Source organism: Scyliorhinus canicula, chromosome 3, assembly GCF_902713615.1.
Source record: "Scyliorhinus canicula chromosome 3, sScyCan1.1, whole genome shotgun sequence".
NCBI lineage: Eukaryota > Metazoa > Chordata > Chondrichthyes > Carcharhiniformes > Scyliorhinidae > Scyliorhinus > Scyliorhinus canicula.
Window position 1 is genome coordinate 207057514 of NC_052148.1, and position 26670 is coordinate 207084183.

At 47.3% G+C, this 26670-nt stretch overlaps 1 protein-coding gene across 7 annotated transcripts in view; it reads left to right on the forward strand.

Annotated features, from left to right (window-relative positions):
* The window catches only part of ablim2 (actin binding LIM protein family, member 2), a 432986-nt gene that overhangs the window by 43832 nt on the left and 362484 nt on the right, over window positions 1-26670 (forward strand). For 3 of the 7 annotated variants that reach the window (XM_038792088.1, XM_038792089.1, XM_038792090.1), the window contains exon 1: window positions 15532-15687. The exons of 1 other annotated variant lie outside the window; for it this stretch is intronic. In XM_038792088.1, coding sequence (XP_038648016.1) covers window positions 15597-15687 — 91 coding nt within the window. In that variant the 5' untranslated portion in view covers window positions 15532-15596. Of the gene's footprint in view, window positions 1-15526; window positions 15688-26670 lie in introns of those variants that run through there. 3 more of the 7 variants (XM_038792086.1, XM_038792085.1, XM_038792083.1) reach the window with 3 other exon arrangements.

Genomic DNA, 26670 nt, shown 5'->3' on the forward strand with positions numbered 1-26670 from the left:
TAGGCGTAAATTTTCAGGAGTGCTTGCTATCGTGCGAGTCGGCGCATAACCTGTCCCCGCCGACTCTGACAGGCCCACTGCAATTTCATGCTCAATTAAACATTGGTTGGCAGTAGGCAGGACTTCTGCCCACCCTTGGAAGGAAGTCCCACCTTGGAGAGCTGTCGGCCAGTCTGATTGTCCGACAACTCTCCAGTCCATCCAGGCACAGCATTGAAGTGGCGAGAAGAGATACTGCATCATTGTACCTGAGCCTAAGTCCGGGGCCACACACATTCAGGACGGAATCTCGTCCATGCAATTTTACGGATCTCCCCTGCCTCAGAACCCACGTTAGAACCCCCTGGGGGAGCATAAAATTCTGGTCCCGATCTTTTTCTCTTCCAAGCACTTTCCATCTAGTTGCTTTCAAATGATACTTGTATTCTGTGTTGTCCCTGTCAACATGCATGACACTATTATCTACATTAACCTACATTGCATTTATTGAAACTAATCACTAATTGCTGATGCCTGGTCTATTCCTGCATGATTTAAAAAAAATATTTCATTGCAGTTCTCTGCTTTTTACGTCCTTGCACAGATTTTGGTATTAAATGCGAACTTACTGACCATATACTCAACACCGCTGTTTATGTCAGGGCAGCGAATAGTAATGGGCTAGGTGCTGATTCCTGGGGCACCATAATGGTATGCCTGCAGGCTGAGTCGCATCTCTTAACTACAACCTTTTGCCTGTGGGAGTAGGACCAATTTTTTATCCAGCATTTCAAATTCCTAATGATACCATAATACTTGTGATGTAACCTCGTGTGAGGTTCAATGTCAAATTCTCTCTGAAATTTTAGATCAGAAATCTCCTTTTGATGTCCTTGAACCACTGATTTCATCAACCATTATTAAAAGTGACTTCCTCAAAAACTTTTACTTTTATTTATTTTTTATTCTTGGGATGTGGACGTCGCTGGCTGGGCCAGCATTTGATGCCCATCCCTAATTGCCTTTGAACTGAATGGCTTGCTAGGCCACTTCAGTAGGGGGCAGTTAAGAGTCAACTGTCAACCGCATCGCTGTATGGATCTGGAGTCACGTGTAGGCCAGACTGGGAAAGGACGGCAGATTTCCTTCCCTGAAGGACATTAGTGAACCAGATGTTTTTTTAAAGCCCTCTGCTAGTGCTGCTGTATTTCTTTCCTGACACTGTCTTTGAGTAACAAACCAAAATAATGGAAAAGATTGCAGACTGTTGGATCAGTTAGACTAAATGATAAAGCACGTGATTTAATATCCATTTCTTTGAAGATAGAAAGTATCTATCCTTTATGTAAATCTTTTTGTTAGCTTTTCCAAGACGTAATGCATCAAATCTTATGGTCTTATGGTCTTAAATCAATATCATATCACTTTAAATCATGTACAGAATATAATAAAATGGTCTTGCCAGTTGGACATGATCGCAAATCAGAGTTAATTGTCTCTACATGTCACTATTAAGTTTTGAGTCTTTAAATACTTTTCTCAGGTTCAGTATGTATTTTAAAAATATTTTATTAAAGCATTCGTAATTTTTAACAAACAGTTTCAAAAGCAAACAGCACACAGTGAAAAGCGCCCCCCCCCCCCCCCCCCCCCCCCCCCCAACCACCATACCCAGCTCTGTACAGTATGTTAACCCATTCCCTCACCCTTGCTCTCTTATGGCCTGAACTGCCAATTGAAGAATCCTCTTTATTCTATTTGGCTTCCTGCGTATATTACATGCTCTCCTGTGATCTTTATTAATGTCAGAAGGCAGTAGAATAAACACTGTGCTCGTCCATGGCTCAAACTAAATTTTGGTAAGATTTATTAAATACAGGACAAGTGAACAGACACTGAGTGCTGAGCTTGTGGCATTTGAGTGCTACAGTGAGAGTTTGGTGACTGAGCGAGTATAAGGGTTCATTTTTATTTAAAGTCTAGTATTTCTTTTATTTAGTTAATTAACTTAAAAGTTGCTGTTTAGTCTATAAGAAGGTGAATTTTGAATCAGCTTTAAACAAGGTTCTACTTGGACTTACTTGCAGCTGGAGCTTGTTAATTAGTTAATTGCATTAGGCCAGTTTTCAGAAGCTAGAGACACAGTATAAATAGGAGCTAGTTACAGTGCAGACTTTGTTTGCACTGAGTGCTGAGCTTGTGGCATTTGAGTGCTACAGTGAGAGTTTGGTGACTGAGGGAGTGCTGAGCTTGTGGCATTTGAGTGCTACAGTGAGAGTTTGGTGACTGAGGGAGTGCTGAGCTTGTGGCATTTGAGTGCTACAGTGAGAGTTTGGTGACTGAGGGAGTTAGGTGAGGAGGGAGTAAGGTGCTCCTTACATTTCATTTCCTATATTTATCAAAGAGCGTGAAGGGAGCCAGGAGTTTAGAGTACAGCTGACTGGGAGCAGAGTCGGAGGGCGGAGGTCCAGTTGGTCCACGGGGCAGCTAATTCTGTAAAGTAAGAGGGGATGGAGGCTAGGGCAGATGCATGCTCCTCCTGTAGGATGTGGGTGGTGAGGGATACCACTGGTGTCCCCGCTGACTATACCTGCGGGAAGTGCACCCAACTCCAGCTCCTCAGAGACCGTGTTAAGGTACTGGAGCTGGATGAACTTCGGATCATCCGGGAGGCAGAGGGGGTTATAGAGAAGAGTTACAGGGAGGTAGCCGCACCAAAGGTACTGGACAAGAGTAGCTGGGTTACAGTCAGGGGAAAGAAAACTAACAGGCAGACAGTGCAGGGATCCCTCGTGGCCGTTCCCCTTCAAAACAAGTATACCATTTTGGATGCTGTTGGGGGGGATAACCTACCGGGGGAAGGCCCCAGCGGCCAGGTCTCTGGCACTGAGTCTGGCTCTGGGGCTCAGAAGGGAAGGGGGGAGCATAGAAAAGCAATAGTAATAGGAGATTCAATGGTTAGGGGAATAGATAGGAGATTCTGTGGTCGCGAGCGAGACTCCCGAAAGGTATGTTGCCTCCCGGGTGCCAGGGCCAGGGATGTCTCGGATCGTGTCTTCAGGATCCTGAAGGGGGAGGGTGAGCAGCCAGAAGTCGTGGTGCACATTGGTACCAACGATGTAGGTAGGAAAAAGGGTGTGGAGGTAATAAACAAGTTTAGGGAGTTAGGCTGGAAGTTAAAGGCCAGGACAGACAGAGTTGTCATCTCTGGTTTGTTGCCACGTGATAGTGAGGCTAGGAATAGGGAGAGAGTGCAGTTGAACACGTGGCTGCAGGAATGGTGTAGGAGGGAGGGCTTCAGGTATTTGGATAATTGGAGCGCATTCTGGGGAAGGTGGGACCTGTACAAGCAGGACGGGTTGCATCTGAACCAGAGGGGCACCAATATCCTGGGGGGGGGAGGTTTTCTAGTACTCTTTGGGAGGGTTTAAACTAATTTGGCAGGGGAATGGGAACCGGATCTGTAGTCCAGCAACTAAGGTAGACGATAGTCAGGACGCCAAAGCACGTAGTGCTGCAGTGGGGAAGGTAACACTGACAAAGGAGAGTACTTGCAGGCAAGGAGATGGGTTGAAGTGTGTATACTTTAATGCAGGAAGCATCAGGAATAAGGTGGGTGAACTTAAGGCATGGATCGGTACTTGGGACTACGATGTGGTGGCCATCACGGAAACTTGGATAGAAGAGGGGCAGAAATGGTTGTTGGAGGTCCCTGGTTATAGATGTTTCAACAAGATTAGGGAGGATGGTAAAAGGGGTGGGGGGGGGTGGCATTGTTAATTAGAGATAGTATAACAGCTGCAGAAAGGCAGTTCGAGGGGGATCTGCCTACTGAGGTAATATGGGTTGAAGTTAGAAATAGGAAAGGAGCAGTCACCTTGTTGGGAGTTTTCTATAGGCCCCCCAATAGCAGCAGAGATGTGGAGGAACAGATTGGGAAACAGATTTTGGAAAGGTGCAGAAGTCACAGGGTAGTAGTCATGGGTGACTTCAACTTCCCAAACATTGAGTGGAAACTCTTTAGATCAAATAGTTTGGATGGGGTAGTGTTTGTGCAGTGTGTCCAGGAAGCTTTTCTAACACAGTATGTAGATTGTCTGACCAGAGGGGAGGCCATATTGGATTTAGTACTTGGTAATGAACCAGGGCAGGTGATAGATTTGTTAGTGGGGGAGCATTTTGGAGGTAGTGACCACAATTCTGTGACTTTCACTTTAGTAATGGAGAGGGATAGGTGCGTGCAACAGGGCAAGGTTTATAATTGGGGGAAGGGTAAATACAATGTTGTCAGACAAGAATTGAAGTTCAGAAGTTGGGAACATAGGCTGTCAGGGAAGGACACAAGTGAAATGTGGAACTTGTTCAAGGAACAGGTACTGCGTGTCTTTGATATGTATGTCCCTGTCAGGCAGGGAAGAGATGGTCGAGTGAGGGAACCATGGTTGACAAGAGAGGTTGAATGTCTTGTTAAGAGGAAGAAGGAGACTTATGTAAGGCTGAAGAAACAAGGTTCAGACAGGGCGCTGGAGGGATACAAGATAGCCAGGAGGGAACTGAAGAAAGGGATTAGGAGAGCTAAGAGAGGGCATGAAAAATCTTTGGCGGGTAGGATCAAGAAAAACCCCAAGGCCTTTTACACATATGTGAGAAATATGAGAATGACTAGAGCGAGGGTAGGTCCGATTAAGGACAGTGGCGGGAGATTGTGTATTGAGTCTGAAGAGATAAGAGAGGTCTTGAACAAGTATTTTTCTTCAGTATTTACAAACGAGAGGGGCCATATTGTTGGAGAGGACAGCGTGAAGCAGACTGATAAGCTTGAGGAGATACTTGTCAGGAAGGAAGATGTGTTGCGCGTTTTAAAAAACTTGAGGATAGACAAGTCCCCCGGGCCTGACGGGATACATCCAAGGATTCTATGGGAAGCAAGAAATGAAATTGCAGAGCCGTTGGCAATGATCTTTTCGTCCTCGCTGTCAACAGGGGTGGTACCAGAGGATTGGAGAGTGGCGAATGTCGTGCCCCTGTTCAAAAAAGGGAATAGGGATAACCCTGGGAATTACAGGCCAGTTACTTCGGTGGTAGGCAAAGTAATAGAAAGGGTACTGAGGGATAGGATTTCTGAGCATCTGGAAAGGCATTGCTTGATTAGGGATAGTCAGCACGGATTTATGAGGGGTAGGTCTTGCCTTACAAGTCTTATTGACTTCTTTGAGGAGGTGACCAAGCATGTGGATGAAGGTAAAGCAGTGGATGTAGTGTACATGGATTTTAGTAAGGCATTTGATAAGGTTCCCCATGGTAGGCTCATGCAGAAAATAAGGAGGCATGGGATAGTGGGAAATTTGGCCAGTTGGATAACAAACTGGCTAACCGATAGAAGACAGAGAATGATGGTGGATGGCAAATATTCAGCCTGGAGCCCAGTTATCAGTGGTGTACCACAGGGATCAGTTCTGGGTCCTCTGCTGTTTGTGATTTTCATTAACGACTTGGATGAGGGAGTTGAAGGGTGGGTCAGTAAATTTGCAGATGATACAAAGATTGGTGGAGTTGTGGATAGTGAGGAGGGCTGTTGTCGGCTTCAAAGAGACATAGATAGAATGCAGAGCTGGGCTGAGAAGTGGCAGATGGAGTTTAACCCTGACAAGTGTGAGGTTGTCCATTTTGGAAGGACAAATATGAATGCGGAATACAGGGTTAATGGTAGGGTTCTTGGTAATGTGGAGGAGCAGAGAGATCTTGGGGTCTATGTTCATAGATCTTTGAAAGTTGCCACTCAAGTGGATAGAGCTGTGAAGAAGGCCTATGGTGTGCTAGCGTTCATTAGCAGAGGGATTGAATTTAAGAGCCGTGAGGTGATGATGCAGCTGTACAAAACCTTGGTCAGGCCACATTTGGAGTACTGTGTGCAGTTCTGGTCACCTCATTTTAGGAAGGATGTGGAAGCTTTGGAAAAGGTGCAAAGGAGATTTACCAGGATGTTGTCTGGAATGGAGAGTAGGTCATACGAGGAAAGGATGAGGGTGCTAGGCCTTTTCTCATTAGAACGGAGAAGGATGAGGGGCGACTTGATAGAGGTTTATAAGATGATTAGGGGAATAGATAGAGTAGACAGTCAGAGACTTTTTCTCCGGGTGAAACACACCATTACAAGGGGACATAAATTTAAGATAAATGGTGGAAGATATAGAGGGGATGTCAGAGGTAGGTTCTTTACCCAGAGAGTAGTGGGGGCATGGAATGCACTGCCTGTGGAAGTAGTTGAGTCGGAAAAGTTAGGGACCTTCAAGCGGCTGTTGGATAGGTACTTGGATTAGGGTAGAATAAGGGAGTGTAGGTTAACTTCTTAAGGGCAGCACGGTAGCATTGTGGATAGCACAATTGCTTCACAGCTCCAGGGTCCTAGGTTCGATTCCGGCTTGGGTCGCTGTCTGTGTGGAGTCTGCACATCCTCCCCGTGACTGCGTGGGTTTCCTCCGGGTACTCCGGTTTCCTTCCACGGTCCAAAGATGTGCAGGTTGGGTGGATTGGCCATGAAAAATTGTCCAAAATTCTATGATTAACCTAGGACAAAAGTTCGGTGCAACATCGTGGGCTGAAGGGCCTGTTCTGTGCTGTATTTCTCTATCTATCTATCTACAACAGTAATCACAGTGTAAATATTGAACTTGTATGGTTGCTGGATTGTCAATGAACTGCTTTCATCTATTTCATGGCTTTAACAGATGTAATTGTTTTAATAATACTGTGAAAGATTCTTTAAAAACATAGAAATGCTTCTTAAAAAACACGATGGGACAAAGCAGATTTAAATTTGCCTTAAAACTGCCCCTTAAACTGAGAAAGAGCTGCCACTCAGACATTTGGGTGGCACAGTCGTTAGCACTGTTTCACAGCGCAAAGGACCCGGGTTTGATTCCTGGCTTGGGTCACTGTCTGTGCAGAGTCTGCACGTTCTCCCCATGTCTGCGTGGCTTTCCTATGGGCGCTCTGGTTTCCTCCCACCAGTCCTGAAAGACGTGCTTGTTAGGTGAATTGGACATTCTGAACTCTCCCTCAGTGTACCCGAACAGGAGCCAGAGTATGGCGACTTGGGGATTTTCACAGTAACTTCATTGCAGTGTTAATGTAAGCCTACTTGTGACAATAAAGATTATTTATTCTTTATATAAAGAAATAAAATCCACAAGAAGCTAATGTTGTAGTGGCTTTGCTCTTTATCTGCCAACATCCATATTCTGTGGTGATGAAATCACAAGAAGCTGGATCATTTTCATAAAGAGCCAATTTTTAAACCCCATACCTATCACATGAAAAGAAACAAAATCGCAAAGCTATGATACATTGTAAATAAAGATGCTTTATATTTGGTAATGTCTGGAAAAAGATGGAATTTGAAACTTTTAAAGATATACACAGTGACAGTTGTGACTTCCCTAAAATATTCATTTTTAAAAATGTTTTTCTATTCACAAGAGCATAAGTGTTTAAAGAAATACAAAGTGATTTTCAGACTAAATCTGTTTATGTACAAATATGACTTTCAATCAGCAGAACTTGCATGACATTTCACAGTATGAGTTGGTAAGTGCACTGTTATATAACAGGTATATACCATGAAATGTGCGTATATTTATCAAATATTACTGACTCCTCTGATATAGTTAAAACGTATTTCTCAATTCCTTGAATATACAATTTAAGTTATCATTTCAGCGGAGCATTTAGAGGAGATTTCAGTCTGAAGTCCCATGTTCCCAGTGGTTTAGGTGGAGAGTGAAGATCTTAGGGTGTTATTTAAGAATCGAGGGTGGGATTCTCCGACCCCCCCCGGGTCGGAGTATCGCAGGGGGCTGGCGTCAATCCCGCCTCCACCGTGTCCCGAAGTCTCCGGCACCGGAGATTTGGCGGGGGCGGGAATCGCACTGGCCGGTCAGCGGCCCCCCCCCCCCCCCCCCCCCCGGCGATTCTCCGGCCCATGATGGGCTGAATTCCGCCACTGTCATGCCTATCCCGCCGGCGTGGATCAAACCACCTACCTTACCGGCGGGACCAGGCGGCGCGGGTGGACTCCGGGGTCCTGGGGGGGTGCGCGGGGCAATCTGGCCCCGGGGGGGTGCCCCCACGGTGGCCTGGCCAGCGATCGGGGCCCACCGATCGGCGGGCGGGCCTGTGCCATGGGGGCACTCTTTTTCTTCCGCCTTCGCCATAGTCTTCATGGCAGAGGCAGAAGTGACCCCCTCCCCAGCGCATGCGCCGGGATGACGTCAGCAGCCTCTGACGCTCCGGCGCATGCGCGGGCTTCCACTGGCCGGCGAAGTCCCTTCGGCCCCGGCTGGTGTGGCGCCAAAGGCCGTTCCTGCCAGCCGGTGGAGCGCCAACCACTCCAGCGCGGGCCTAACCCCTCAATGTTAGGGCTTGGCCCCTAAAGGTGCGGAGACATCCGCATCTTTGGGGCGGCCCGACGCCAGAGTGGTTCACACCACTCCATCACACCGGGACCCCCCGCCCCACCAGGTAGGGGAGAATCCCGGCCCAAGATCTGTTAGATGTTTGGCGAACAATCCAGAGATTTTCCAATTGGTGCTTCTGAGAATGCAAATTACGAATTTGGGCAAGATTACAGGGTCTGCAATTTTTTGTCTGTTCATTTTTGCATCAAACCTTGAATCCATTAAGATCTGTGTTGATAATGGCTGAAAAATAACAAATGTTACAAGGCTACAATTTCTTATTTGGCAACAAGAGCTTTGAGAGATGAGCTATAAACGCTGGCCTCGCCAGCGATGCCCACATTCCATGAATGGATAAAAAAGAACCATACACATTGATGCTACCAAGCTACAATTTCTTATTTCGCAGCAATACACAATGATTGGAAAAAAGAACATACTATGCGTAATTTTGCAGTTCAACGTTCAGGATCTTCTATTATAAAAGGGGTGATTTTGCAGACCATAGTACAGCTTATTTCTTTAGATGAACCACTTTTGTATTTTAGCATCTTCTATTTTAATTGGGTTGTTGTGAATTGCTAAACTGCAGAGAAAAAGAGCAAAAGGAATATGTTCATAGAATTCATAGAATTTACAGTGCAGAAGGAGGCCATTCAGCCCATCGAGTCTGCACCGGCTCTTGGAAAGAGCACCCTACCCAAGGTCAACACCTCCACCCTATCCCCATAACCCAGTAACCCCACCCAACACTAAGGGCAATTTTGGACACTAAGGGCAATTTATCATGGCCAATCCACCTAACCTGCACATCTTTGGACTGTGGGAGGAAACCGGAGCACCCGGAGGAAACCCACGCACACACGGGGAGGATGTGCAGACTCCGCACAGACAGTGACCCAAGCCGGAATTGAACCTGGGACGCTGGAGCTGTGAAGCGATTGTGCTATCCACAATGTTACTGTGCTGCCCTAAATTATTCAAAAGTTTTGATATTTCTGATGTTATGACTGCAATAAATAGCTAAGATTTTAAAAAATCTTATCAATCAAAATCACATTGAGTCTTGTTTCCTCACAAGGGAAACTTCATATAATAGTGCAGCATTTCCTTTTACATTTCATGTTGTTGAACTATTAGGAATCAGTTAGTTATTTTTTCTTGCTGTATTTCTCATGGTTTCAAGTCCACCATTGATTACAAGAAAAGAAGCATCTTCTCCATTTCAGACAGCTATGCATGTTTCCAACAATGACTTCTTGTCAACAGTGACCTCACTTTGTGTAAGAACCGTGTGAAATTTCAGAACATCATGAAATGTGAAAAGCTCGAAAGGCTGCCTGTTATCATTAAATTGGAGATATCTGAGACTCCGAGGTCAATGGGATTTGGTTAGTCAGATCATGATTCTACTTCTGTTTTGAAATTCTGGAAACAACTGTGAGATGCCAATCCTTTGTGTAATTAATTACTAAATTGAATTCGGAGACTGCAAGTAAAGCAAGCCAGGAAAGCACTTGGGATATATTGCAGCCCCTCTCTCCTGTTGACCTCATCCAAGATACTGATGCCTCGACCAGATTCCAGTGTCCAAAACAACTTTACTAAATCCTGAGAAAACAACTTTCACCCTGCTGTGTCAAATTATTCCATGTCAAATCCACCCCCCCCATCCTGAAATCATAATGTGCCTGCATCTAGATCAAGTTATGTCATGTTTTGTTGTCAGTTAAGTTCATCAGGTCTTCAGCTGTAAGAACTTATCTATATAGATTATACAGTAAGTAGCATCTCTTTTATGACTTTCTAAATCAAAACAGCCTTTCAGAAGCAAAGTGGTTTGGAAAACTTAACCCCAAATTGAGTAGGCTGCTGCAGCCCCTTCATAGCATGCGTATAAACAGAAGCACAAAATCTTTGCACATCACCTTTGAGGATGTGAACATTAAACAGTGCGCCCTGAGTTTCGATGAAATTGGGACAAGACCATTGAATCCCATGAGAGGCAAGAGATTTTTGACGCTCAGTATGTCTCTCAAGGTTTAATCAAATCTCATGCAACCTCGCAATCTGGACCTCCCCCTCACTGGGCATGATCCAGTACTGCATAATTAAAATACCCATTTGGTTCATTTAAATATGTGTTCGTGGGATTCTCCTAATGTCCGGGGCATAACAGCCGTGCCTGGAAGACCTTGCCAGGGCACTGTTTAGTACTGGTTTGCACAAAAATGGACCAGTCGTAATGACACCTGAGGGGAGTCTCCCAGGCCATTAGACACCCCCGGGTGGTCGGGGACAGAGCAGAGTGGCACTGTAGCAATCTCTCTGTCACCTTGGCGCTGCCAGGGATCGGGCAAGGGGCCCTTATCAGATAGAGAGGGTTTTAGGGGGTGTTCCCAGGGCCTCTCCGAGGTTGGAGGTGGTGTGGGGAGGGAAGATCTGACCAGCCATTCTCGTCTTGCATTTTTGACTTTGTTTATATATATATATATGTAACTGGAACCTACCTCTTCATTCACCTGAGGAAGGATTAGTGCTCCGAAAGCTAATGATTCGAAACAAACCTGTTGGACTTTAACCTGGTGTTGTAAGACTTCTTACTATTAACGTTGGTAGCAGAGAATGGTTGGCCTAAAAGTGAAGATTGGAAACTAAGAATTTTCAGGCGGAACGTTGTAATTGGAGTTACTTTGGAGAAGAATGGTTGAAATCAAGTGTGAAGTATCAGGGTATGATTTTCCACTGTTGTTTTGTGAAACTGAACCTTATGCCTAATAGAAGAATGCAGTAGATATGTGGGCACAGGTTCGGTCCTTGCCAAAGAAAAAGCAAAGTTTAGCTTTGACCGTCTCACTGCCCATTAGAAATAGGATCAGGTGCAAAATATTTTTAGAGCTCGAGGCTCATCAGTTGGACACAGTGGAAGGTTTGGATAAACGCTTAAAATTTACGGACAAAATTTATAAAGAAGATGATCTGCTAAATGCATTTGGGGCATGGTCAGACTTTGCTAAATTTTGAAGGGTGGAAGAATATATAATGAAATTGAGCAGGTTATATACAAGATTTCTATTTGCTGATCCCTAAATCGGTAATTGCTTTCAAATTGTTGGATTGGGGGGGGGGGGGGGGGGGGGTGGTACACATTTTTCTCACTCAATGACCTGATAACCACATTTCAGAATGATCAGGTTGGCACAACAATGAGCTGAATTTCAAAAACAATTTTGAGGTTTTAAGGAAAGAAATAATTGCTGAGATAAAGTACAGCAATGTCATAGCAATGAATTATAAAGTTAAATAAAGAGAAACAAATAAAAATGACTATAGTGTGAGAGGGTCAGTGTATGTAGGTTCTAGCGTGTGAGTGGATGCGTGCGTATGCGTTTGTGTGCGGTGGTCAGAGTGAGTGAAAAAAACTTGAGATTGGGCATAAGGCAGATTCACACTCAGCCGCACACACTCACTCAATCACTCGCACTCACTTCTGACTCTCAAACTGGCCTTCCATACACTCACCAACTCTGTCGAACACCCCTCCACACACTCGCTCCACCACTCACTCTCTCAAACACCCACATCCTGTCATTCAGTCCCACTCTCTCCCACACACGCCCTGAGTCTCACAAAATCATTCTACCCTATAGCCTGGAGAAAGAGGTAGAAACATGACTCCGATTCAGTCCCGACCACGATCCCCACCTCACACAGGAAAATTAGACCCTCGTAATCAAAGTTGCCAGCTTCTAGGCCGGCTGGCTTCTTATCACTCATAACGTTGCCTTTCCCCAATGGGTGTTCTTAGATAATACAGGCATAAATATACCTAAAACATTTAGTGGAATATCAAAGGCAACTCCAGTATTTCATAGAACTTACAGTGCAGAAGGAGGCCATTCGGCTCATCGAGTCTGCACCGGCTCTTGGAAAGAGCACCCTACCCAAGGTCAACACCTCCACCCTATCCCTGCAACCCAGTGACCCCACCCAACACTGACGGCAATTGTGGACACTAAGGGCAATTTTGGACACTAAGGGCAATTTATCATGGCCAATCCACCTGACCTTTGGAATAGACTGGAAAGTGGAATCATGAACAATGGCAAAATGTTTTGGGAGGACAGATGTTCCTCATTTCCCTAGTAGCTTCACAGCACAGTCCATCTTCTGCTGCTTCATGGAGCTTTCTGCAGGCTGTGACACAGATTTTTGTGGGGATGGTAGGGTTCTCTGAATTAGCCAAAATGGCTCCGGAGCCCCGATTCCATAATTCCCACACTCTAAGATGGCACCCACCATTTCCATCAAAGAGAATTGTGGCAATACATATTTGCACACCCATGGTTCATGAGGCAGCTGCACATGTAAAAGTGTAGCTGCATTCAAACTGATCCACTTTTTGTTAGTGGATGTCCAAAACAAGACTTGTGGGCTTTCAACATTTGAGCACAATATCTACAGCTGTTTGGAGAGGTAGGGTGCCCACTTGGAGAAGCGGGGTGCCTTATGAGATTGTTAAAAGTACATTTGTATAAGGGGGCGAATGGAGGCCAATTCATGCAGGGGGACCAGTTTGGCAGCCCTGGTTACGGCGCCCCTGCCACTCCCGCCGGCACGGTGCTCCACCAGCCCCATAGTGTTGGTGACTTTGCAGATCTGGGGCCAATGGAGAAGGCACATGGGGGGAGTGGGAGCATCGATTTGGTCCCCAGTTTGCGACAATCACCGGTTTGCCCCGGGGAACATGGATGGTGGGTTCTGAACATGGCGGAGGGCAGGGATTATGAGGATGGGGGATTTGTTGTTGGAAGGGAGCTTCCCAAGCACGAGGGCATTAGAGGAGAAATTCAGGCTGGCGAGAGGGAATGAGTTCAGGTATTTGCAGGTGCGGGACTTTCTACGCAGGCAGATTCCGTCCTTCCCACGCCGGCGACTCCGAGGCATCCAGGACAGGATAGTGTCCAGTGGATGGGTGGGGGAGGGGAGGGTCTTGGATATATATATATATAAAGAACTTATGGGAGCAGAGGAGTCACAAACCGAGGAGCTGAAGCTTAAGTGGGAAGAGGAGCTCAGAGATGAGATAGAAGAGGGCTTATGGGCGGAGGCATTGAGCAGGGTAAACACGACCGCAACATGCGCCAGGCTCAGCCTGATTCAATTCAAGGTCGTCCACCGGGCCCACGTGACAGTGGCCCGGTGGAGTAAATTTTTCGGATTGGAGGACAGGTGTGCCAGATGTTCAGGAGGGCCGGCGAATCATGCCCACATGTTTTGTGCATGTCCAAAACTCGGGGGGTACTGGCAGGGGTTCGTGGATGTTATGTCCCGGGTACTGAAAACAGGGGTGGTGATGAGTCCAAGGGTGGCTATTTTTGGGGTTTCGGAGGAACTGGGAGTCCAGGAGGAGAGAGAGGCTGATGTTTTGGCCTTTGCTTCCCTGGTAGCCTGGCGATGGAGGGACTCAAAACCTCCAAAATTGGAGGCCTAGCTATCAGATATGGTGAGCTTTCTCAGTCTAGAGAAGATTAAGCTCGCTTTAAGAGGGTCACTCTATGGGTTCGCCTCGAGGTGGCAACAATTTATCGACTTCTTTGCGGAAAATTAATCGGCAGCGGGGGGAGGTTAGGGTAACGTAGGTCAGGGGAGTAGTTAGGTTGGTCCTTGTGGGAGGGGAGCTGGTTTTCTTGCACTATTACAACTGTTTTTTTTGCACACTGTTTTATATTATTGTTGTTTATTGTGCCAAAATGTCTTAATAAAATTGTTTATCAAAAAAAAGTACATGTGTATAAAATGATACTGCTAAACTGTCAAGATATTTAAATCCCCAAGCTCTTCAAGGTTTTAGAAAATAAAACTCGGCAGTTGAAAAACATCAGTACTTGCATTTTGACCAGCTGTCTGTCGACATAGGCCTGAAGATTATCATTATCGGCTTAATGCTGCATGACTGATTCCACAACCGACCAGTTTCACAGTGGAGTTTTTAAATTCAGTTTGATAGTTCCAAGTCTGTGATATGAAACTATGAATGCGTGTTTTCATGATGGATTAAGTACTTGAATAAAATATTTGCTTTCTTAAGGGATTAAGTATTTGAAGTCATCTAAATATATTGAATGGATTTTTATCAATTCGAGTTTTCAGTAAATAAAATCTGCAGTTGATTCTTAGAACTTTTAATTTATTTCATCCAATATTGCCTCCTGAGGTCTGCCAATAGTAGATACTGGGTGATTTGACGTGGGGGGTGTAAGGGCAAAGGAAGTTGGGTGGGGCATGGTTTGGCATGAGTTGGCTCTAAATTGACATAGGGTTACAAAAGACAATGGAATGAGTGGGGGTCATGGGTTGGCATGAGTTGGCAGGAGAGGTACAAGGGGCCATGAAGCATGGGTGGGGGGGACGACAAAATTTTTCATGGAGGGTATGACAGGTGCGGGGGGTCATGAGGTGGTATGAGTTGGCATGGATGGGGGATGGGGAGTGTGTCAGGGTGAGAGGGTTTAAGAAGAGTGGGCTAGAGGGTTGCATTTGATTTTGTTTTTACAGTTGGAGCCCAGCAGCCTCCAGACCCTTTCTGGGGGCCACAGGTCTGACTCTTATTAACGTTCCTCGCCCGCCTCATTTCGGAATGAAAATCCAAACATTTGGGGCACTTTTTCTCTGATTGAGCTTGCGGAGTTGGGAATTTTCCCTACTCTAGTCCCGAATCAGGAGCAAATATTTGACTCTGTTGAGTGACTCAGAATATCTAGAACTGTACACATAAATGTTGATTAAATAAATGAATGTCTAGTCTTTACCAAGACTGCCTTGTAATCTTGCCTGATGGGACTGAATATATTCCCTGTACCCATCATTAACATTTGTCACAGCCTTTGAATGCTTTTGAGCTGAAACTGTGGACTTCGGTCAGATGCCCTCGAGATGCCTGTATTTATATGGGAACATGGTGGTGGAGGAAGTTCTATTTATAAGAATAAGTAGCAGCCTGCAGTAACACAGCCTGTTTGTCTCTGGGAGCTTCTGCAGTCACATGACCCCTGACTGCCATTCTTAAACTGTCTGGAGGAATATCCAGTGACATCGTTTCACTTCTCAGCTGTAGCAAAGCCCCCACTGTAATTTAGTGGGCACCGAAGTACGGGTCGTATGTCCGGATGGATTGGAGGCCCATTTAATGGAACCGCGTATATGCAGCTGACTGAATCAAAACCAACTGCTGGAATGCCTGAAGAAACAGGTAGAATGCTGCTTAGTACATACGGTTTCTACATTGATACCAAGATATTTTCACGTGAGAGGAAGAGCTTGTTTTAGTGAATAACCAGTATGTGTATCTAATTACAGTTTATTTGCATTTGCTCAGCCCTATTTTTGGCTGACTGATACAGTAAAGGCTGTATTGTGATCAAAATGCCTACAAATGATTTGAAGGCCTGTTGTTTTACGTTTTGAATAGGGCCGGAAATTTCAGTGACTCTGGTGTTGTATGTTAGCTACGTCATTGAATAAAATGTCCTGCAAGGACGTAACCCACGGTGGTTCAGATGTAATGTTATGAACCACAAGTCATGTGAAAAACATCTGCTTGAAATACATCTGCTTATGAAACCTTTTATAACATAGTCAAAGTTTGTGGGGCCAGTTTTATTTTAATTTCCGTAAGATGTTTTTCTCCCCCCTGGTGTTGGGTAACATGGGGGTGTATGGTGGGGTCACGGCGAGGGACGGTGTTGGGGGTTGGTGGGAATTCCAGCTCCTGCTGTGAGATTATGCGGTTTGTACAAAAGCGTTGTGTGTTAAGTGCTTTAAATGGCTTGTTTAGTTTTGTTGCATATTATGAGGAAATGCATTGTACATTCAACGTGATACATCAATTCTCAAAATCAAATTTGATAACAGCTTTCTGTGATTGTCGTCTGTTTTTAGGCAAGGTAGATCGATCACTGAATTTTTTAGCTGAGACATTTTATTAAAACTTTGCAGTCGTTTTCAAATCTCCATGTGGAAATTATGATGAACAATATTAGAATACGAGCACTTTAAGCTGCTAGAGGACATAGATGTTGTGTTTCTACAATAATCTACCATAATTTTGCTTTGCAGAATGAAGTATTTGAGGATAGTAATCTTTATGCACATGATGACTTTATTTTAATCAAGAAAACAGTTTAGGCCTCCATACTTGAGGGATGTACTTTCATTGGAAATAGTCCAGAGAATGTTTGCTGGACTGATTCCTGAGATGGACGGACTGTCAAAATGAGGAAAGATTGAGCAACTTGGGCCTATACACATTGAAGGTTAGAAGAATGAGAGGCGATCTCACTGAAACATGCAAGATTCTGACGGGGCTTCATCATGTAGAAGCTGAGAGGATGTTTCCCTTGTTGGGGAATCTAGAACTAGGGCACACAGTTTAAAAATGAGGGCTGGAATTCTCCGTTTCAGTGACTACGTGTTGATGCCGGGACTGAATTGATGGTGTTCTATGATCACGGAAGTGGCACAGGTCACAGAACAATTCGGGGTCCGTTAATGAACTAGCACCGGTGCCACATGGAACTAGAACAATTCCAATGAAAAATGGTGTCCAAATCACTGGGGTTAGCACTTGAGAGGCTGACGAGCTGCAGCTGCGTATAAGCATTCCACTCCCCGCACGCACCCATTTCAGCCAACAAGATGGCAACCTGAAGAGCGGCATCCCGTTTTGCCGATGCGGAGCTCGGGACCCTGCTGGACGCCATATAGGAGAGGCATGGAACCCAGTACCACGGAGGGACGGAGGCTACCGACCGCTATCTTACACCTGGCTTGGGAGCAGGTGGCCGAGGCCGTGAGCGCTGTGGGCTTCGCCGCCAGGACCTGCCAGCAGTGCCAGAAAAAGTGCATGACTCCTCAGGGCGGTCAGGGTGAGTAGCCAGCACCACGCCCCTGGCACCAACGTCCATCCCACACATCCATAACCCCACCTGGAGGGCGGCCGAACCCCACAGGCCAGTAGTCTGCTTGCACCCAACCCTGCATCACCTGCCAGTCTACCCCCCCTGCCCCCAGAAGAAGGGGATGCACAACCGCAGGGAGAGTGAGAGGACTCTAGGGGGCCTGTTAGACCTGTGTCCCTCACCATCGTGGAAGTAGGGCACTGGACCTGGGTGGTGGGCCCGGAGAGAGAGAGGGCATTCGCCGAGACTGAGGTCGACATCGGGGAACCGAGTGAGCCTCGGCTGAGTTGCGGTGTCCCTATGGCACGTGTGACATCACCCTGCCACCCCCACACCACCTCCACAGCATGCCACCTTCCTCCCACCACTCCAACCATGCACCATGTCTTGTGTCTTGCAGGATCTCTTGGCGACAAGGCGGGCTTCTGGAAAAGGTGGTCCCATCGATGCTGGAGATGCAGACACAGAGTTAGGGACAACATGAGGGGTTGTCAGCAACCAGCCATCGCCTGCAGTTGGAGGAGTCCAACCGCCTGCAGGGGCAGGAGGCAGTGCCGACCATGCATGCCATCCAGGCTAACACCGCATGGGTGGCATCTATGTGGAGGCCTTGGGTTAGGATGTCCAAGGCCTGGGGCACTCTGTGGGCGGTGGATGAGGCGCAGAACAAAGCTGCCCAGACTGATGCTTGCCGGTACTTGTGGGCTATGGGCTATTTTCTTTCAGGGAAGCACTGCAAAGGATAAGCTGTTATTAATGCCCAGAATGGTTCAAGAAAAACTGTTACCTTTTGCCTCCTTATTCCTGACCTGTATCCAGGACTACTGGATCTGCCTTCCAGCACTTACTGGGAATTCCTTCCACCTTCACCATGTGGGCACTAATCTGAAATCCTTGGGCCAAATATTGCCGTGCTGGGAGGGGGAGGGGTGGTTCGTGGTTCTACATTGGATGGGTGATCTTTCATCCAGGTAACTAGTCAGATGATTTAGGTGAAAATTACCCCCTAAAACTTTACAAGTTTATTATCTTGCTTCCAGAAATCAGGCCCAGAATTCTCAGACTGCTGGAATTCCCTTTTCCTGCTGGCAGCGCACTCCCACCCGTGGATTTCCCGGCGGCGTGGAGTGGCTTGAATGGGAAATCCCATTGACAAGCGGCAGGGAGAGAGAATCCCACCATGATCGAATGGCGAGCCACCAAGAAACCCGGGGCTGGGGAACCGAAGAATCCCACCCCAGTTCTTTACTTGGGGGAGATGCTGTTCCTGCTGAAATACAATATCATCTTATTTGTAGTTCCTGTTTAAATTCTGTTGATGGTGTTAGGAACTAGGGGGAAAATTTATTGTTTTTCCTGATAGAAATATAAAAACACATTAAAATAATGGTCTTGCTTTAATTTATCCAGTCCTGCAAACCAATCCATGTAACCAGTTCAGATCTCTTGTGCCTCACGATGCAGATGTCCAAATAGTCTACCATCCTCCTCGACTCCATCTCCATAATTTGCAACCCCTGTTAAAATTGGCCCGTTTACCTTGATGGATTTGCTTTTTTTCTTATTGAAATATATTTATTCTATACTCTATGTTCATATATCAGGAGGTTTTCCTGTGGCGAGCTGACGATAATTGGAAGCAGAGTACTGTTGCTGCTACCTCATGAGGGATAACATTTAGCAGGTCAGGCAGGCTACAGCTGCACATTCCCATTTATAACACATGGTAAGGTGAAAGATATGATAAGCTATCGGCACTGCAGCCTATCTGGTGGAAAATGCGAATGGATTCCCTTATTAATGAAAAATCTTTAAAATACTGAAATGAAAAATGAAAATGAAAATCGCTTATTGTCACGAGTAGGCTTCAATGAAGTTACTGTGAAAAGCCCCTAGTCGCCACATTCCGGCGCCTGTCCGGGGAGGCTGGTACGGGAAATACTGCTACCAAGCGACACTTACTCAGCTATAACCTGCTCACGGATGCTCAATTTGGGTTTTCGCCAGGGTCACCCAGCTCCTGACTTCATTACAGCCTTGGTTCAAACATGGACAAAAGAGCTGAATGCCAGAGGTGAGGTGAGAGTGACTGCCCTTGACATCAAGGCAGCACTTGACCGAGTATGGCATCTCGGAGCCCTGTAAGTGGAGTCAATGGGTATCAAGGGGAAGACTCTTCGCTGGTTAGAATCATACCTGGCACAAAGGAAGATGGTTATGGTGGTTGGAGGTCCATCATCTCAGCTCCAGGACATCATTGCAGGAGTTCCTCAGGGTGGTGTCCTTGGACCAACCATCTTCAATTGCTTCATCAATGACCTCCCTTCCATCATAAGGTCAGAAGGGGGGATGCTTGCAAAAGGCTGTATAATCTTCAGCACCATTTGCGACTTTTTGGATAATGAAGCTGTCCATATTCAAATGCAGCAGGACCTGGACAATATCCAGGCTTGGGCTGATGTGTGGCTCGAATGTGACTTGCCACTTAAGTGCCAGGCTATGACCATCTCTGACAAGAGAGGATCTAACCACTGCCACTGACATTCAATGGCATTACCATCGCTGAAATCAACATCTTGGGGTTACCATTGATCAGAAACTTAACTGGACTAGCCACATTAATACTGTGGCTACCGGGCCAGTTCAAAGGCTAGGAATCCTACGACGAGCAACTCGCATCCTGACCCCCCCCAAAGCCTGTCCACCAGGCCTCACGGTAGCATGGTGGTTAGCATCAATGCTTCACAGCTCCAGGGTCCCAGGTTCGATTCCCGGCTGGGTCACTGTCTGTGTGGAGTCTGCACGTCCTCCCCGTGTGTGCGTGGGTTTCCTCCGGGTGCTCCGGTTTCCTCCCACAGTTCAAAGATGTGCGGGTTAGGTGGATTGGCCATGCTAAATTGCCCATAGTGTAAGGTTAATGGGGGGATTGTTGGGTTACGGGTATACGGGTTACGTGGGCTTAAGTAGGGTGATCATTGCTCGGCACAACATCGAGGGCCGAAGGGCCTGTTCTGTGCTGTACTGTTCTATTCTATTCTATTCTATTCTATTCTATTCTATCTACAAGGCACAAGTCAGGAGTGTAATGAAATACTCTTCACTTGCCTGGATGAGTGCAGCTCCAACAACACTCAAGAAGTTCGACACCATCCAGGACAAAGCAGCCGGCTTGATTGTTATCCCTTTGACAAAAAACATTCAAACTCTACCACCGATGTGTACCGTTTACAAGATGCACTGCAGGAACTCACCAAGGTTCCTAAGACAACACCTTCCAAACCCAGGACCACTACCTCTAGAAGGACAAGAGCAGCAGATACCTGGAAACCCCACCACCTGGGGGTTCCCAACCAAGTCACTCCTATCCTAGCTTGGAAATATATCACCGTTACTTCACTGTCGCTAGGGCAACATCCTGGAACCCTCTTCCTAACAGCACCGTAGATGTACCTACAATTCGAGGACTGCAGCGGTTCAAGAAGGCAACTCACCGCCATCTTCTGAAGGGCAACTAGGGATGGGCAATTAATGCTCGCCTAACCAGCGAAGCCCACAATCCATAAATGAATTTTAAATAAATGTGGGGGACCCTGCTGAATATTACTGTGGCACATTTCCATCTGGAAGTAGGGCTGAAAGGTATGTAGCACTTTAAATACTCGAAAGTGGTGTATTGGGCTTCTCATAAGTAGTTACAGCATCCTCGCTCTGTTTACTGTTTTAACTCTTGTACCATCGCTTTCTCTTGGATTAAGGGTTCTTGCCCAGCTGCCAGAAGGAAAAGAAAGTTGTCGGATGGAGCACTTTAAGTGAGTTGGGCGCAGATGACAGAAGAGAAGTCCCACCCTGCAAGACCACAGTTCCTATTGTTCAGTCATGAAGCAGTATTGGTAGCACATGTACAAAACATAATGAGCTAAACTGTTCTGGCTTCCCAGTTAAAGGGCAATACTTGGGAGCAGTAATAGATGTAAGAAGACAGAACAAAGAAAGAAAGTTCCTACAATTATTAACATTTTGTTAAATCTAATGAAATGATATCCATGTAGGTTGACTGCAAATCAGTGTGGATGGCTACATATAAATTCGAGAGATATTAAAACATAGCCTCAGAAGCTGTCAGCTTAAATTAGAACTCCAAAATGAATGTGTTGTGATGTCTGCTTCTGAGCTCTGGCCACAGGATGTACCCATTTGTGGAAATGTGAATGTCAGTGTTTTTTGAGTGCTATTGTAATTTTTTTTAAGATGGAAAAAAACATCTGAGTGTCTATGTTACAAAAGATGCTGTGGAAGAAATATAATTTTGGCTTGTAGCACAGTACTGTACTGAAAGGTGTATTCTTCAGTCGATGATTAAAAATAGTAACTCGTAGGGCGCGATTCTCCCCAAAGATTTATGAGTTCATTTGTGGCAGGTTTTTAATGGAGTTTCTTGCCAGCTCTGTCGGTGAGTTCCCCAATGCTATTAATGACACTTAGTCACTTCTTTGGGCCCTGGGGAGTTTCTCATTGGTTTAGCCCAGCACTGGAGAGCTGAACTTGGAGGTCGGGCCGCCATTTTGAAAAGGTACCTCGACCTCTAAGTGAGCTTGTGAGACCCCCATCCATGGGCATTGTCATCCCTTACAAACCTCCAAGTGAGGACACCATGCTATAGGGCCCCTAGTAGTCCCCCCCCCCCCCCCCCATTTCACGCTCCCACCATGCCCACTTACAGGGCCCCCCCTTCCAGGACCCCCACCCGACACCCCCCTCAACCTTCTAGAGGCCTCTACTTACCGGTCCTGCACACTCCCACCCTTCAAAGCCGCCCCCCCCCACTCTCCTTTTATGGCCATGGCCCCACTCGGACCTGGGGAGGGGAGGGGGGGATCAGTGAGCCACTCTGCACTATCCCTGACCACCCAGGATAGCCTAGGAGACCCCCAAGGTGCTGTTGCGCCTGGTGCTCATTTGTGCGGACGAGTGCTGAATGGCGCCTGGCTGCGGGCGTGCTGGGGAGGCCGGTAGATCCCGCGAGGCCGATGGATCCTGGGTAAGCTCACCAAAGTTGGCTTGGTCTCGTGGTCCTTAATGGTTAACTGAGGAATTTGAATTTGGTTCTCAGTTTCAACAGGAGTTCATATTTGTGTGCCTCGTGGAAGCTAAGTTGCCAGTTTCGCATCGTTCATGTGGAAAGAGGAAGCTTGTGCTTGCCGTTCTAGGGAATGGTTGCCACCGATGTTGCTGAAGCTTGCCACCTGACAGGCTAAGTCAGGAATGGTGCAACATTGAGGAGCCCGGAGTTATGGATTGAACCATCCCAACATGTGGAAACAGAAAAACAGTGTGGATGTGGGAAATTTAATTTGGAATATAAAACATAGGAGCAGAAATAGGACATCCAAGTCCATGTACTTGGTGTGTCCCCCTCGGGATCGGGTTGGCATGGCTCAGGCTGCCATTGCCACTGCATGTGCTTTAAAAGTACTCCATAGGTGCTACTTGCAGGCCCCTGGCTGTTCACACTGCTGACTGCTCATTGTGTCCTATAAATGTTCAGAGAGCTCCTGGTCATCTGGGAGCCTATCCAGGCTACCCCTCTGGAAATCTGATACCCCAGCTGTATCATCAACTGGCTGTGCGTGACCGAGTTCAATCATGACATACCGGATCCTGGAACTGCCCATTGCATGATCAGAAGCACAGCCCCGTTGGAGGGGAATAGTAGAGCTCACCCCAAACAAAGGACACATGCATCGTATGGCCTTTGGTATTCTTCCTGACACACTGCCTCTCTCAGGGCAGAGGCCTCATCAGTGGTACAATCAGCTAGCCCATTCCACAGGACCACCAGCTGGCTCCAAGCCCTGCCTGTCCATAGTGTCTCTGCTCCCGTCCATCATCCTGATCCCAGCCAGGAAACCTGACCAAATCTCCGTCACAACCTGTGTCTCGCACCCAGGCCTCGCATCACACTGCAGCTAGACTCCCAGGAGACGCACACTCTCCTTGCTCGCCCCTTTCCTTCATTCCTTCACTCCACCTTCCCTGTCCCTCAGTCCTTCACTCCTTCCCACTACCACAGCTGCCCCCACCCACCGAGGATCCTACCAGCATCACCACAGAGTGTTGGCCTTGTGTTGACAGTATCAGCGGGTCTTGTCCACGGGATGGAGGATGATGATGATGACTCGCTGTGCAGTGAGCTCTGCTGCTCCTCATTGTCTGACAAAGTCTGACTCCTGCCTTTAAGATGACATTCCACCGACTGTCTGGGTGACTCCTGCATGTATACTGGCCAACCCATCTTGCAGGCCCATATATCCTTTGGTTTTGAGGGATGATGTATGGTTGGGGCTCACTCACTTGGTAAGCTGTCATACAAGGCAGCCTCATACTTCTGGCCCTCTGCCCTTCTCTCTGAGAGTGACACCATGTGGGACGTTCATGTGTCATGGCGGCCCTACCCCACCGCATCCACCAACCCCCTGACATCCGCCCATGACATCCTCCCCCTCCCCCCACCACAGGCACACACTCACACCCTTCAGACAGGCTAGAGGCAGGACAGACTGTTGATGCAATAGTGTTCAGTGGTGAGTATATACATTGTTGTGCCCTAACTCCTATCACTTGTGTGCCAATCCGAGTGTTCTCTATTTCTCTTTTTTTATGTGGCCTATCGCTCCTTCTAAGTGTAACCCCAGACTGCACATCAGAAGTGGAGGCAGACTGCTGTGTCTCTCATCCTGTGACATGTGATGCCCTTGGCTGCTGTCCTCTGGAGAGTCTGGGGCTGGATGGGCTAGGCTGATTTTTGGGTGTCACAGCTGACAACGTGCCACCCAGTTCTGCCTGGTACCCACGAGATGTGCCAGTGTCAGGAGGGGGGAATTCGGAAGGGCTGAGGTGTTCCAGCACCTCCCCTGCAGGAGGCACCATCATGAGCCTCACCACTTACTCCTCTCTCAGCGTGCTCAGTGGTCCCTGGGCTCCTCTATGGGACGGAGGTGAGGCCGGTTGACCGTGCACACGCAGCTGGCGTGATTCTCCGATCCGCGGAGGATTGTGTCCCAGCGTTGGAGCCAATCGCGGGTCTGGCCATTCTCCGCCCGCGCGCTGAACGCGATTCTGGCGCGGAGGCTTAAAGAGAATCCCGGCCATAGTGAGATTGTGGGATAGACTGGCCTGTGGCAGATGGATGGCTCACTTGCTATAGGGACATAACCATTGCATTGGGCTCTCACATGTTTGCCGCATGTGTTAGCCACTGCCCTTTCCTCGGCCTCATCCGCTAGCTGCATTACCCTCTCCTCCACAGGGATTTACACATACAGGTCTGGAATGCCCCCTCCAGTCTCCTTGGAGACATCTTCTTGGCTGGAATTTGAATGTGTGGTGACGGGAGTGTTATAAGCAGCTCCAGCTTGTCAGGCTCTGTAGGGCGAATTCTGGCCCCAGTGACTCAGACGCCAGCGGCAATGAGAATTGCTCTCAATTCATGTGGGCAGAGTGCTGGCCTATTTGCATGTCTGTACCCTGCTACATGCGGCCAAAACGAGGCTTGCGTTAAATTGCTCCCAACCTTGTTCACCAACGTGTCCAATTTTCTGTGATGATATAAGATCATTAAGGAAATAAGGGAAGTTCTGGCAAATATCGAACTGACAATAGTGAAACATAGTAGTGGCTAGCTTCAAATTAGAGGGCGTGAAGACAATTTTATCTTGTATTGTCCTGCGAACAGGTGTTAGTCCTCTGGTGCAGAAGGAGGACAGGAATGTCCTTTGTTGATCCACATCCAATTCATGCATAGCAAAACCTTCTGGCCAGCCTAAAGCACTTGCACAAATTGTGTGAGAATTTCATTTCTATACTAAAAAAGTGAATGATAGCATAATCCTCATATTTTTCTTTCAGCCAAGGCTCTACATCCTTTAACAGTGCATAAATGATGGTCTTGACAGTAGGTAACTGTTAAATAAATTAGATTTTTATCAGGAACATTACTGGCTGTGGATGACAGCTGATTTCTTTTGCATTTCCTCCTGAATGCAGGATCAAGGGTTTCTGTAATTTGTTCCCCTGGTTTGTGGTGACAAGATTACTACAGGTTACTACAATTTAAAATCTGTGTAAGAAAGTTCCTTGGGATATATCTTCTGATGTGCCATCAGTGAACAAAAGACGAGAAGTGAATGTACCTGAGGCTTTAATAAACTAAACAGAACGCCTCCTGGCCTTTGATCCCGAACTGGGGCAGAGGCGGAGACCAGCCACCTTTATACCGAGCCCGAGGGGAGGCGGAGCCATCAGGCAGTGGTTTACCACATTACACGTAATACAGTAGCAGTTCACCACAATACACATATAATATACTACAGTGGCTTACCACATTCACCCCGTTTGAAAAAGAGTCCAGCGGGGGTGAAGTGGACTTAAAGATCAAGTCTGTCGGGGGCCTTGACCTTCCGCCGTGATTGCCTCAGTCCCGGCTGTTGTGTGGGCACCGGTGTCGAGACCTGTGCGTCCGGGAGCGTGTTGTCCTCTTCTTCACCCAGTAGTTGAGTCGGTGGAGTGGGGGGAGGTGTATGGGTGGTGGTGATGGTCGCCGGTGGGCTTGCGGGTGCCAGATCGGAAGTAGCTGAGCAGAGGTGGGGGGTGGTAATGGTCGCTGGGGAACCTGCAGGTGCTAAATCCCAGAGGGAATTGCATCCTGCCGCTCCTCATGATGTGCCACGTAGGCATATTGTGGGTTGGAATGGAGGTCTCGCTCCCGTCCTGGCTGACAGTCCCAGGGCCTGTCCTTTTCCGGAAGCATGCGAGGGGATACGATTTATGACCCCTCGCATGGTTTGGAGGAGGACGGGCCCTGGGACTGTCAGCCACGACGGGAACGAGACCCCGGAGGTGGACTTCCTGGGGAAGGAAAACATACATTCGTGAGGGGTCTCACAGGAGCAACGGGATGGAGTGGAGCGCATCGGGAAGGACCTCCTGCCACCGGGAGACTTCTAGACCGTGGGGCCAGGAGGATGGCCTTCTAGACCGTCGCGTTCTCCCCCTCCATCTGTCCGTTGCCCTGGGGATTGTAGCTGGCCGTCCTGCTTGAGGCGATGACCTTGCTAAGCAGGAACTGATGCAATTTGGTGCTCATGAAGGAGGAGCCCCGATCGCTATGGATGTAGGTGGGGAACCCAAACAAGGTGAAGAGACTGTGCAGGGCCTTGATGATGGTGACCGAGGTCATGTTAGGGCATGGGATGGCAAAGGGGAATCTTGAGTATTCG